We start from the raw sequence: 15022 nt of genomic DNA on the forward strand, positions 1-15022 counted from the left end.
GACAGCATAAGACTGGTGCAAAGACATTTTCTCTTATGAAGCCCCCTTCTGACTGTTTGGGACATCTGGGAAATCGATAGTCTGGAGAAGAAAAGGTGAGCACTACCATGAGTCCTGTGTCGTGCCAACAGTGCAGCATCCTGAGACCATCCATGTGTGGGGTTGCCAAAAATAAATGTTTTTTTTTTTTTTTAGGTCCTGGCACAAAATGACCATCTAACATCATTTCACTAATCATATCAGCCACACCTGGGTGTGAACGTGCACCAGTCTTCTGCACCAGTCTTCTGCTGTCCAATCCTTGAAACTTCCTGCAGAATTTAAGTCTGTGTTTGATGTTGTTCTTGGAGAAAAGTGGCTTCTTTGCTGCCCTTCTTGACACCAGGCCATTGTCCATCCATGTGTGGGGTTGCTCTTCATCACAGGGAGTGGGCTCTCTCACAATTCTGCCCAAAACACTGCCATGAATAAAGAATGGCATCAAAACGTCCTGCAAGTGCAACTTCTCCCAACGATCCAGGAGCAATTTGGTGATGATACGTGCATTTTCCAGCACGATGGAGCACCACATCACAAGGCAAGAGTGATAATGAAGTGGCTCGGAGATCATTACATTGACAGTTTGGATCCGTGGCCAGGCAACTCCCCAGATCTTAATCCCATAGAGAACCTGTGTTCGTACATGCCTAAATCCGCCAATATTTGTGACCATCAGCTGGAGGAGATAATGGTGGTGAACTTTAAGAGATTATTATCTTTTGAGACAATTAAATTAAATAGAAACAATAATATAATGTTCATCTGAAACAACGTGCTATTAGTTAAGTCTTATATGTGTGACTTTCCTTTTTAGGTAAATAAAGTTGAATGAACAGATACACTTGTGTATATCGAACAGGTTTTCTTAAAATGACCATAAGTTGAATTTACCTTAAAAAGCATGATGCAAAAATGCTACATATATATTTTAAGTAAATCCAACTCATTTTATCCTCAGTGCAGGAAAGTGTGTACAGGTCTGAAGTTAGCACAAATATTGCTAAAGTTTACTTCTTTCACTGACATATAAATATACTTCATCCACGATTCATCTTCTTACGCCAGCGAGTCTGATGTGTGATTGAAGTTACAAATGTTTTAGGATTGTTTTCTGCTCTGATTTGGTCACAATATTACAAAAATGTCTGTGATGATCCCGTCAGTATGAATGTAAGAGCTGCTTTTAACTCAACCGAGACATTTCTATTAGTGTATATGACTAATATGTTTCCATTGTAGTCTGGTGGTGTGAATAAAGTCTGCTTCATAATATGACGACGTGTTTTTTATTGACTAACATTAGAATACACATTATATAGGACTGTTCATTGATGTGCTAGTGCTTTTATTTATGAACCTTTATACAGTCAGGGTGTATTGAATTTAACATCGCCCTATGTGCATTTCCAGTTTAATTGCATCCCAATCTTTTATATTCTAAATATAAATGACACGTGTACAGATAAGAGACATGTCTGGTGACATGATATTGCTCTGGTAAGTATAAAGCTGCATCACTTCTTCAATATATAGAAATCTCAATGAGTCAATCGCTCAATAAGATACTGAAAGACATAGTTTAGCTTTCTAAAGTTAAAAGTTATTTATCGTGCAGTACACGTGATGAGTGTCGAACTTTGGCAACACTTCAATGTAGGAAGCAAACATCCTGTGAAGTATAACACATTACAGCTTGAACCGCATTTAATCCAGCCTGTTATCAACCTGTTATCAACACTGTTCACTCAGTTATCTTAATAACAGGGTTGAACTACATCTAATTCAGTAGAGACATCTATCCTTAGTCCTTATAGCCAGATAGTATGTGAAATAACCAATGTACACAGTAATAAAGGATCAGAAAGGAGTGGAAAAAACAGCCTGTGTTTTGGGACATTGTAGCAGGTTTAAGCTGGTCATGAGCTGGTCATGAGCTGGTCCCGAGCTGGTCCAAGCTGGTGATGAGCTAGTCATGAGCTGGTCCAAGCTGGTGATGAGCTAGTCATGAGAGGTCCAAGCTGGTCCTGAGCTAGTCATGAGCTGGTCCAAGCTGATCATTAGCTGGTCATAAACTGATAGAAGCTGGTCATTAGCTCGTCCAAGCTGGCCAAAAGCTGGTAATGAGCTAATAATTAGCTGGTCATGAGCTGGTCCAAGCTGGTCATGAGCTAGTCACATATATATATATATATATATATATATATATACATATATATCCTATAGATCGATCAGTTGTGCAAATAAATAAATACTATGTGTAAGTGCTCTTTTATTGCAAAAGGCCAATCTCAAAATGCTATTTTATTTGGCATGATTTGACCTCTTTAAAAGGTGCACTCAGTAATATTTATGTGTGGAGTTTACTACGAATTTATTTTGTAAGTGAAGACGCTGACAATTTTGCGACAGTTGGGTGTCGGTATACGGCTCTCTCCATTCATTTGTATGGTATCCGCAAACGGTGACTTACTGTCGTAACATGCGTGAACAGGCAAAGGTTGTCATCGCGGTATACAAAGATCTGATTGAATGTAGGTCAAGTTGAGAATGTGCATTAACTGAACCAGCCAGTCAATTAGCGTTTTTTTTTTTTACAAGCTAAAGACGCACAATTTATGATCCCATTGTGTCAGATTTTACTGCTGATTTGGAATTTGTTCATTGATCATAATCTTTGCCAACCGTCTTTCCCCATTCACGTCGAGAGGAGTTGTACTTATATGACGCTTGTTTACTTAGAAAACAGCAGCCTCGACCGTTCCAAAACGGAGTGAATTGACTCGCCTTAAAAGAGCTTTGTTCAACCACTTTTGAATTCCAGCAGGAGGCGCTCAAATGAAACACGTGTTTTAAATGACGTTCTGTGTCCTTTTTTCCCTCCTCCGTTAATTCTATATCCATTTATAAACGGCATGGTTTGAAATAGGGTTAATTTTCAAGCATATTTTAATTTGGAGTGGTGACATTCAATATGCATTCATACAAAGATTTGCCAAAACTTGCAATGACCCTACAATACATGGACTTGTCAGTAAATGCACAGTCAGAATGAGCAGATCTATATATTGTCAACTGCACACCAACATAGAGGTAAAAAAACAGGAGCTGATATTAAAAATAGCTTTACATATTTAACACCGATCTAGTAATCTGCTTAAATTGGCAAAAACAAGCCATTAAACTATTTACCTCAGATATAATGTAAAAAGCATGACTAAATGAAGACTCATGCGCTGATATAAACATACAATGTGTTTTTTTCTGCAGTGCATTTCACGTAATGCTGCCAATCAAGAACGATATGCCGATAAATAACTCATTTGTGTGTTCCTCATCTCTAGATTCATAATTTAGATCAATATCTATTGCGTAAGGGTTGTTTTGGCTCATGACACTCACCTGTGATTGGCTGGATGGTCACTCAATCAGCCTAAAGTAACAAAACGCAAATAATACTGTACACAGATCCACCATTTTGACTCACTCTTTAAAGAGTGCGGGGGACGTGTCCCCTACGTCCCCCGCAGCTGCTACGCCCTTGGATTGGCGTAGCACAGAAGGACACTTAAGACACAAGGAGACACCGTCCTGTAATACATCAATATTTTATTATTATGACACAGAAACTCCTGAACTGAAGTTTTTTTCTTGACCTCTGCAGATTCATCAGTATTATGTTCCAGATGCTCAGAGGTAAGACAGGATCAAGTTAATGCAATCATAAATAATTGTAATAAATATCATCAAGTAAATGTACAACACGTATTTCACTGCATTCAGCGTTTGTGCGGATGTCTGTCCAACTCTTCGCCCGAGACAGCGAGACAAATGAAAGGACTATCTTTGATAGCAGCAGTTGACCATAGCAGATTCGCAAAAGAAAACACTCGCGCGCGCACACAAGCACGCACGCGCACACACGCACGCGCACACACACGCACACACACACAACTTCATAGTGCTGAAATGGTGATATTTTGAATAAATTGCAGTAGATCAAGTGCGTCTGTAATTATAGCTACAAATTACTCAACTCAAAACGCTATTATTTGATTCACCAGAAATAAGTAATATTACAACTGACTCCCAAAAGAACGCTGGAAATCCTTGAAATAACATCCAGTTTATATATTTCAAATCTATAACGGTATAAACTGTATAGACGGACAAAAATGTCAAAAAAAAAAAAAATCAAAGCAAAATGAATCTTTTCAAACGGCTCTCCTAAAACAATTCCTTTTTCGAGGGGATGAAATGTTGATATTAAAAGAAATCGAATGCCAAACTAAAGCAACATGTTCAATGGCACATGCATTGTAGGGATTTACATGCAATGGACGCAAAATCAGTGCGATCGTGTAATATAGTCGGCAGTCTAAAATTGTGTCGGTTTGGCAAGCATAAACTTAGCACCACTCAAAACTGAAGATTATGGCAGAAAGGGTTTTACGATCCGTTTACAGCAAACTTCTCTCCTGAATCCACTCCGATACGAAAAGAAATGATTTAACGCTCTCTTTAATACCACAGCTTGTACTCGATGCGATTACCTCCCATTACAAACTGCCACTACTTATGCACCTCTCACAATATAGGCATATATTTGTGTCTTTAAAGCCATCTTGCTATGTACTGTTCAATGTCTTAAATATGCGAGACCACATGCAGAGTTTATTTCCTGGCCAGAGCTTGTAGCGATGAGAAAATCATCTCTAAATGGATCTTATGTAACCTGTCGAGAACATCGTCACCACTAAAATAAGAGAATATTTTGCATTAAGATGTTTTGCGTTTGTGACATTGTCGCAGAAGTTAAAAACATTTGCCCCAAATTCTCATTACTGTAATGCAAACAATGCATGTGATGTGACATTTTAGTAATACTTGTTGAATTGTCTTTAATCATTGTCTAATGAGAATTACCGAAATAAATCTCAATAGTAAAACATCCATTCCTGTTAAGGTAATATCGGTAACACTTTACGATAAGGTTCCTTTTGTTAACAACCTTCGTTTATATGAACTAACAATGAACACTACTTAATTAAATAAATAGGTTGTTAACAATAATTAAGTGTTTACTTAATGTTAGTTTCAACATATGCTAATACATTTTTTTAAAAATCAGAAGCTGTATTTGTTAACATGAGTTAATGCACTATGAACTAACATGAACAATTGTATTAACTAACACAGAAGAAGATTAATAAATACTGTAAAAAATATATTGTTAATCGTTTGTTCAGGATACCTAATGTATTAACTAATGTTAACGAATGGAACCTTACTGTAAAGTGTTACCGTAATATCAATGTGATTTCCCTCCCCAAACATCCTGGTAATGAGAATGTGATTTTCTGTCACATTAACATCAATGTGATTTTTATTTTAACATTACGGTAATGAGAATGTGATTTTTTTTACATTACGGTAATGAGAATTAGATTTTTCATCACATTAACATCAATGTGATTTTTATTTTAACATTACGGTAATGAGAATGTGATTTGTTTTTCATTACGGTAATGAGAATTAGATTTTTTTTGTCACATTAACATAAATGTGATTTATTTTTACATTACGGTAATGAGAAAGTGATTTTTTTTTTCATTATGGTAATGAGAATTCGATTTTTCGTCACCTTAACATCAATGAGATTTTGTTTTATATTACGGTAATGAAAAAGTGATTTTTATTTTTTATATTACGGTAATGAGAAAGTGATTTATTTTTTTCATTACGGTAATGAGAATTGGATTTTTCGTCACATTAAAATCAATGTGATTTATTTTAACATTACAATAATGTGAAAGAGATTTTTCAGTCACATTGCAGTAATAAAAATGAGATTTTCTTTTGTCAGATTAAAGCAGTGAAAATGTGATTTTTCACATTACGGTAACAAAATGGTATTTGTCACATTAAAGTAATGCAAATGTGATATTTTTTTAACATTGCATTACTGTGAAAGATATTTTGTAGTCATATTGCAGTAGTGTTAATGTGATTTTTTTTTCACATTAACAATAAGAATGGAACTCTCACATTACGGTACTGAAAAATGAATATTGTGTCACATTAATGTTGTGATATTTTTAAATCACATTACAATAATGCAACTGTGTTTTTTTTCACATTACGGTAATGAGAAAATGATTTTTTTTGGTTACATAACTGATATCAATGTGAGTTTTTTTCCCCATAACGGTTAATTCAAATGGGATTTGCTAAACTCACATTAAAGTACTACAAACGTGATTTTTTTTCCACTCAACAGTAATGAGAATTAGGATATTCACTTACAGTAAAGTCAATGTGATTTTTTCACATGACAATACTGAGAAAATGTGCTTAATTGCCATGAAAACAATGTCACAATGCAAAAAAACGAAAAGAAAACAAAAATGACCACTTTATGCAAAATTTAACTTTTTTTCTTTTGATTTTGGCGTGAATTACGGCCTAGACCTGTTCTTGACAGGTTTCGTGACATTCACCCTAATGTATTTTGAAAGATGCATTTATAACTTTTCAAGCCACTCTTTAAGTCTCTTTCTAAATCTAAAAATGAGCGTCATCTCCCTGAATGAAGGTGCATCAACAATCACTGTCACAAATACAGAGGAGGTGATTGAGGCACGCAGGAAATGAAAGCATGAATGCGGAAACAGGGAGGTAACGGAGAGATTAAATGTCAAGGATAAAAAAGGGAGAAAAGAAGGTGCCACTTTCTTCACCTTTGTTAATGATGTCAATAGTACACATCATCGATTTATAAAAGTGTGGCTTTCTCTACACCACCATAAACTCACTGCCGTTCACGAAATGAAGCGTTCGTCTTTGTAAAGGCAAGTTGGTCTGGACTGTTCGAGTTCCTTCATGACAGTTTGATGTTCCTCTCTCGAACCAGAAGTGATGTTTGAGGTTGTGTGCCGAGTCTCAGATGGGCTTAAACGTTCACGTGGGATTTCAGGTTTAACCGCTGAGAGGATCCTCACGATAGTGGATAGCGTAGCGCAACTTCTCCAACATCACGTCCAGGGACGAGTACTGAGGAAGTTTCACCATGAACATGCAGGTCTCCACGCGAATGTAACGCAAATCTGGAGAGCCTGAAACACACAGAGTTAATAAAACGGATGCTCTGGTCCAACAACAAAGAAAACGGATCAAATGTGCAAACACTTTTGTTGCTGCAGTACAACAGTCCTTCAAAGACAGAAGTACACTGTGAGACTCACCCACTGCTCCATCGGGTGGCGCTATCTTCATGGGGTAGGGTGGCACATGTGCTGTATCAGGACCACCGTCTTTACAGGGGCAGGTAAAGGGAATTCGCTCCTGGTTGCAAGCGAACTTGATGAATTTGCTGAGCTCCTCTTGACTAAACATCTCCAGCGCGGCCCAGAAGAACTCAATGTGCTGGTCTGTCTCCATTAGACCCACCTGATACATCGTGTGAGCCTAAATCAATAAAGAAAAGGAGAATGAGTTGAAGTTCTGATGACGGAACTAGTAACAATAAGCCGTTTGTAGTTTAAAGGAACAGTTCCTCCATAATGTTTTGGCCAAACTATCCTTATTTAGTGGTCAAATGAACAGTGTTTCACCTTCAGGAACTCCAGGTTGATGTCGGGCAGGCCGCAGGTGCGCAGCTCCACCTCTGTAGGACTCAATAAGGTGAGGAGCTGCAGTGGGATGATGGATCCCAAGCCTGCACGTACAGCCGACATACACTCCACATTCTGCAGCTCTCGCAGGCGTAGATCACGCACGGCCCGCACGTAGACGTCTTTATTCTCCCAGCTGGACAAACACATGTTTGAGATCATCTCTGACATCATGTACGTAATGAGACCGTCAATGATGAAGTGTTTAATGCTCTTTTGTTGTAACAGCATCACTGTAAACACTCCGCATCCGTTTCAGGGGCAAATATCACATGACATCTCTGTTTGAGGATTACAGGCCTCTCACCTGACGGTGATGTCTCGTCCGCCGTGGCACAGCTCCACCTCCTCTCCGGTCATTGTGATGTAGGTGAAGGTGCAACAGGGGCGACTCGGTGAATCTGGACTCTCGCCCATGTGACTCTGTGACGACACTTCAGCACACAACGCTTCCAGCTCCGCTTCATCTGCCAACTGATAAATTAGGGTTAGCACACTGTTGCGGTTCATAATTGGGTGAATCGTACAAAAACATGTCCAGGTCACGTTCCACCTCAAAATCAATAAAATATATTAGCATGTAGACTTGTAGGGGTTAAAGTAGCTCAGCGAGTATTGACAATGACTATCACCCCTGGAGGCGCGAGTTTGAATCCAGGGTGTGCTGAGTGACTCCAGCCAGGTCTCCTTAGCAACCAAACTGACCCGGTTGCTAGGGAGGGTAGTGTCACATGGGGTAACCTCCTCGTGGTCGCTATAACGTGGTTCTCGCTCTCGGTGGGGCGTGTGGTGAGTTGTGGGTGGATGCCGAGGAGAATAGCCTGAAGCCTCCACACGCACTAGGTCTCCATGGTAACACACTCAACAAGTCACGTGATAAGATGCGCGGATTGACGGTCTCCGACATGGAGGCAACTGAGATTCGTCCTCCGCCACCCGGATTCACTACACCACCACGAGGACTTAGAGCGCATTGGGTATTGGGCGTTCCAAATTGGGGTAAAAAAAAAAAAAAGTATAATCATTTGCAGACTAAGTTTCTAAATTCCAGAGTGGAAATGACTTTTCAAACCTTTTTTAACATAAATACAAATGTATGTATCCCTAATACACACAATGTAATAATATTTATACTTTTTGCATAATTTGTCAAAATAAAAGCTTGATTGGAAATGATGCCCAATAAAACATATTCTGCATATAAAGTGATATTTACCTTGATTTATCTTTGGTTATTAAATTAAATCCAAACATCACTAAATTAATCTCAAGCATGAAGGTCTAAACAGAAACTTTTGTCCACTTGGTAAAAGAAAACTTATACGAGGCAAAATTGTTTGTTGTGGTGGAAATGACACCACAGCTGTGTGACATTTGTAATCAAATAATAATAATACGTATCATTTTCACAAAATATGTACTAGTTTGTTTCTTTCACTCTTTGTTTAGATTATAATAGAGGTGCAAAACCTGTAAATAATTAAATGCTAAAACAGTAAAAATATACTTGCATAAAAGCCATTTGAAATGTAACAAAAATAAATGCAGAAGGCCTGATAGAAATGTACAATACAGCTTATATTGTATATTAAAATATAGAAAGCATATTAATACTTATAGAAAGTATATTAAATATAAAGCTTATATTATATATATATATTTGGGCTGTCGATTTAACACATTAATTCAGTGTGATTCATTTGACAAGAAATAACGCGCTAAAATAATTTACGCAATTAATCGCACCATAATACGGAAAATTCCTGAGAAATGCTTGTAGTACCACCTATTTACTCCAGAGGGCAGTAAGTGAAATTTCAGCTGTATGAGCAACACACAGTTTATACAGTGAACAAACACTTCAGCAGAACAACACAAACATGTGTTACATTCTTGCATTCAAAACACTTGAATGAGCACAAATGCAAACTAAGGGAACTCAAGATGTGTTTAAAGATTGAGTATTAAACTATATTTAACTTGACACAGTGACCTAAACATTTTATGTTTATGACGCAACACACCCAAGAAGCTACACAAGCATGTCTGACGCAGGTGTAAATTGACGGTCCTTAAACAAGCCCTCATAATACATCTCCAACTGATTGATAAATTCACTTGTGTAATGGATTGATGTGAACTGTGTGTCAATGATTGACTTATGATCAATAATATGGTAATAATCAATACATTGTATTCTAAAGCTGCTTTTTGTATCTTATCAATGATGAACTCTTCTGCCACAAGAATGTAATGCATTTTAATTATCTGAATATTATTTATTATATATATATATATATATATATAATATGAGGGGCTTTCTCAGCAAATATTTGTATATGCGATTAATTGCGATTAATTAATCGGGACACCATGTAATTAATTAGATTAAATTTTTTTATCGATTGACAGCCCTAATATATATAATTTTTTATTTTTATTGGTACATGAAAGTGCCCAAATAGACAATATAGCGTTAAGAAAACTAAGACAATTTTTTAGGACCATTAAGATTGTTCTGCATTGTTACATTATTTTGACATTATTATCTCATAATGCCTTTGGTTATAATTTGAGTTTGTTGTCATTCTCAATATATATATATATATATAGATTCAATTGTTTGATTGTCATTAGATTTCATTACTGCTTTATTACATTATTATTTTAATTTTTTAAATGTAAAGTGCCATAAATGAATGACAGTACAGCCCGTGCACTACCATGATGTGTACATTTGAACTTTCTGCATTATGTTAAAGACAGTTTGGTGGAATATGAGCTTAACGGTCATAAAACCCCTAAACACAGGCTTCGTTTTCTTAAAGCAAAATATCATTCATTTATTTTGCTTTTATTATGAAACATAACGTAAGTTCATGTGGACATTCCCCCTGATTGCAGAGGTGTTTATATATAATTAACATTAATACACAAACAAAAATACACCGTCTTACAATCTCAAACTTCTTGATGTAGTTGTAGGTGAGCAAGTCGGCTTCCTGGAAGTCAGATTCTGGGTCTAACGCCTCACCGACCAAACCCTTCCAGAAGGATCCGAGCAGATCGAGAGGTAAAGGGACGTCTGCTCTGATGGCGATTCCCAGCAGCTGACCAAAGAAATGGAGCAGCTGCTCCTCAGCGTATGTGATGGGACAGGGCGTCAGGATGTACTTCCCCTGAACAACACAAACACAACACAAGCTGTTTATAGGAGAGCGTTCTGTATGATGGACAAAATGCGTTCATGTGAACAGGTCAGACGCACAGACGCACCTTATTGCGGTTTGCGGCAGCGCTGGGACAGGGGAGGAGCAGAGACAGAGCAGAACTCTGCAGCTCCTTACACACCTGCCACAGGAAGTGACGAAATGAACCACCTGAGGAAAAATACATCCTTAATAGCGACTAGTCATTCAGACACTCCATTAACAAGCTGATAATTAACTAAACCAGCCATCCCTAGTAAAAAGCATTTCGACATGAATGTGAATGTGTTTGTTTAGCGATTCAGATTTTGGGTATGAAACTGTTTAACACTGACTGGTGCCGTGCACCTCCTCCCCAGTGAATCGGATGTTGAAGGCGTAGGTGGGGTCTCCTCCACTGGCAATCCGAACACACAGCTGAGACGAGGGGACACATGACAGCTGCCGCGCGGCCTGACAGAAATATGTGTTTTCTGCTGCGCGCATCTCGCCTGCACACACACACACACACACACACACACACACACACACACACACACACAAATACAGCAGAACATGAAGAACCGATCGTAGAAACGATCTTTAACGTGTGTGTGTCGCTTCAGTCTCATTACCTCCCACTATCTCCAGCGGGTCGAGGGTGATTTCAGGTGCAGCGTGGTCCACAGTTCGCTGTACTGTCGCATTCAGCACTCTGTTCATGACGGTCACTTTGGTGTCGTAAAAAATAAGACCTGCAAACACGGACAAACGTGAACAAATATTTATGAACTTTTCCTCAATTTAATAGCACAAATTCCCTAAATGTCCTACATGACATCGTGCATGTATCCACTAGATAGACATTACCCTGAGAAATGGTCATATCTGGATACATTAGTGTTTTCAGGTTTAGTTTTATTACGGTACTGAATGCGTCTAACCAGATTAGCATATTAGCCAAGTAACACCATGATACTGCATCACCACGGTGCAAGTACTGTGAGATACAGCGAACAAAAATCATCTTCTGAGAAATATCTTGATCTCTTCAGCCTTTTGACAATATTTCATTCAATATTTATGTATTTGCTCTGAAATGGCATTAAACATTGTTTAGCTATCTTTTTAAATGCTAAAATATTTTTCAACAAAAAAAGCAAACCCCCCCCAAAACCAAACAAACAAACAACCCAAGCAGAAAAAACACACAAAACAAAGCGAATAAAATAAACACACACAACCAAAAACAAAATCAACCGAAACAAAAATTAAAAAAAGCAAAAACAAAACACAAACCAAAAATAACAAAAAAGCAAAACATAAAAGTAAAAAAAATATCAACCCAAGCGAAAATCAAAAAATCAAAAACAAAACCAAAACTAATCAAAGTAAAGCAAAAAAACAAAACAAATAAAACCAACCCAAACAACAAACAACCTAAGCACAACAAACAAAAAAAAACATGTAAAAAAGTAACAAAAAAAACACAAAGCAAAAAAAACTAAAAGCTAAACAATAAAACAAATCAAAAACAACAAACAAATAAAAGCAAAACATTAAAGTAAAACAAAAAACTAAAATAAAAAACAAAAACAAACAAACAAACAAACGAAAGCTAATGTATATTTATGTAGCCGCTATGAAATGGAATAAAATATTGATTAGATCCTTTTCAAAGTTACTTAAACAAAAAAGCAAAAACAGACCAAAACAACACAAATAAAAAAACTAAACACAAACCAAAGCAAAACAAATAGAAAAAATGAAATAGAAAATAAAAAACAAACAAAGCAAAAACAAAAACCAAAGTAAAGCAATAATTCTGCATTTGCCTTTTCATGTAATAATGTTTTCAATGATCCATTTTGAAGCGTCATATTCCATGAGTGTATTTGTGAATATTAGTCGAATTGTTTCATTCTTTAAAATGTCTTTAACTTCATCAAAATAAAACTAATTGTGTTATAAACATTCAATACATAAACCAGCCCGACATGCTACATGTCCAAAACCATTAAATGTGCTCATACTGTGCCATGCTGCTTTTTGGTACTTTTCTGTTTAAGCACTGAAGACACGAGCTGAACGATCAGAATACTGCAAGGCCAGTGTGTGCAGGGACTGACCTTTGACCTCACACAAAAGTGTGGCGATGCTGTTCTGATAGGTTTGTGTTTGTCTCAACTCCACCAGGGGCAGGAAGAAGCTCTCCAGTGTGCTGTTGAGGGACTGTAGCAGAGCAAACCGCAGGCGCAGACTCTCCACTGGAACACCTGAGCGAATGACATTAACATGGTTTAACATGGAACGCTTGTGCAAACATCTGAAAGCACATCTCAACACGAAGTCAGACTTGCCTAGTAAACAAGCGACTTGAGGGTCAGCGGTATCTTTGGCGTCCAGGTAAACTTCATGTGGATGCAGACGGGCAGGTGTGATGGCCAGGTGTCGGCAGAGACGGTTTACAAACTGGACCAGCGCAAAGTCCATCTCAAAGCTCCATTTCCTGCTGGCTTTTTGAGCATGACGCGAGTCGATGCAGGTGCATCTAAAAGAGCCGTTAAACATGCCGTTTTGGCATTCAGACATTTTTAAGAGTTAACTGAAGTGAACAGATCCTGCACTTTTCGGGGCCACTGTGTCAGTTTAGGAGAATAAATTAGGCCTTTTCAAAGAGGCACAAAGAAGGTACAAACCTTTCAAAGTGCAGGTCGTAACCACATGCCAGGATGGCCCGCCAAACACTGCGAATGTCCTGTTTGGCCCGGTCTAGAGTGAACTTGTGGAAACCCTCCAGAGTCAAAAACTTCTCTTCTGGCACTGTTGGGTTACAGTAACACTGAGATGACATTTTACAAATCACAAACTCCAAAAGCATCCACACAAAGCTAAAATGACCATGTACGGGGTTTGGTTAACACATGCACATCATACAGAAGAGATCCAGATAAAGAAAACGTGACCATTTGTAGAGAAGCTTATTCTGAGAATAGGAATTGTGGCAGGGCGGAGGGCGGTGCCGGGTCGTGATCCTACACACCCGGTCCCGTATTAGACTCATCAAGCCTTCGAGAGGGATAAAGGTCGACTGCAGAGGATCTTTATCCCTCTCGAAGGCTTTATTAGCCTAATACAGGACCGGGTGTGTAGGATCATGACCTGGCCCCACCCTACGCCCTGCCACAGGAACATTACAGTAGTAACCTTCTAGTTTTTTGGCGGGAGACTTCTCCGGGTCTTTCTCGTCAGGTTTAGTCTTCTCAGGAGATTTGGGCTTGAGGACCGGTTTCTTCTCACTTAATACGGTTCTGGAGAACCAACATTTAACCGTGTTATCAGGACAAACAAACTAATACTGTATTTTATGGTATGACATGAAACACCATGCACCGTGTTTAACTTTTGCCAAAATGTTTCAATGGTTAAGGCACAAAGAGTCGTTATGATTAAAGTTTGGACTCTTACATGTTAAATGGCACTGATTATGTATGAGCAGAACAGGAAGTAGGATGGTACTCACCTAACGCTGTTAAGCATGGACTTGTCTTTGCTTGGAGGTTTGGTGATGGGTCTCTTTGTGCTCACTACTTTACCCTGGTGCTGTTCTTTACCTGCTTTGCTGTGCTTGTTCTTGTTGGGCTTCACTGTGCCATATTTACGGAGGATCTAAATGCACAAATAACCAGGATTAGTGATCTGTGCTTTGGCCCAGTATTATGTCTATTCCACTCAACTGTGTACAAAGACAGATCAGGAGTTCCCAACAAAACAAAACAAAGTTAAGTAAAACAAACATAAACAAACAAAACAACAAAAACTAGTGGTCGACCGATAGTGGATTTTTGCCGATACCAATTCGATGGTGTAAAAGGCAGATAACCGATTAATCGTCCAAAAGTCTCTTCTTACTATGACGAGCGCAGACAGGGGCAACAAGAGTCAAAAATCCCAGATACGTTTTTTTGTTCAACCAAATTCCAATAATATCCAGAAAAAAAAAAATATATATATATTTTTTTTAGGTGCATAACATACGATTTTTAACAATAAAAATGCCTCAAACACACCAGGGACTCTTATTTTGAAATTATGTAGTCTTGGCTCCATTAGATTTCTATATTT

The 15022-nt window shown here is 38.0% G+C and overlaps 1 protein-coding gene across 1 annotated transcript in view; it reads right to left on the reverse strand.

Annotated features, from left to right (window-relative positions):
- Positions 1-3628: 3628 nt before the first annotated feature.
- Positions 3629-15022, reverse strand: part of LOC127646638 (probable E3 ubiquitin-protein ligase HECTD4) — an 84885-nt gene continuing 73491 nt past the window's right edge. Inside the window, exons 64-76 of the mRNA XM_052130406.1 lie at positions 14421-14566; positions 14105-14208; positions 13597-13720; positions 13258-13448; positions 13027-13173; positions 11533-11652; positions 11254-11409; positions 10986-11089; positions 10667-10888; positions 8017-8183; positions 7650-7845; positions 7281-7503; positions 3629-7151 (exon numbers count right to left, since the gene is read on the reverse strand). Of these exons, the coding sequence (XP_051986366.1) occupies positions 7015-7151; positions 7281-7503; positions 7650-7845; positions 8017-8183; positions 10667-10888; positions 10986-11089; positions 11254-11409; positions 11533-11652; positions 13027-13173; positions 13258-13448; positions 13597-13720; positions 14105-14208; positions 14421-14566 (2037 nt within the window). The 3' untranslated portion in view covers positions 3629-7014. The remainder of the gene's footprint in view (positions 7152-7280; positions 7504-7649; positions 7846-8016; positions 8184-10666; positions 10889-10985; positions 11090-11253; positions 11410-11532; positions 11653-13026; positions 13174-13257; positions 13449-13596; positions 13721-14104; positions 14209-14420; positions 14567-15022) is intronic.

The sequence above is a fragment of the Xyrauchen texanus genome, chromosome 1 (assembly GCF_025860055.1).
Source record: "Xyrauchen texanus isolate HMW12.3.18 chromosome 1, RBS_HiC_50CHRs, whole genome shotgun sequence".
NCBI classification, from domain to species: Eukaryota; Metazoa; Chordata; class Actinopteri; order Cypriniformes; family Catostomidae; genus Xyrauchen; species Xyrauchen texanus.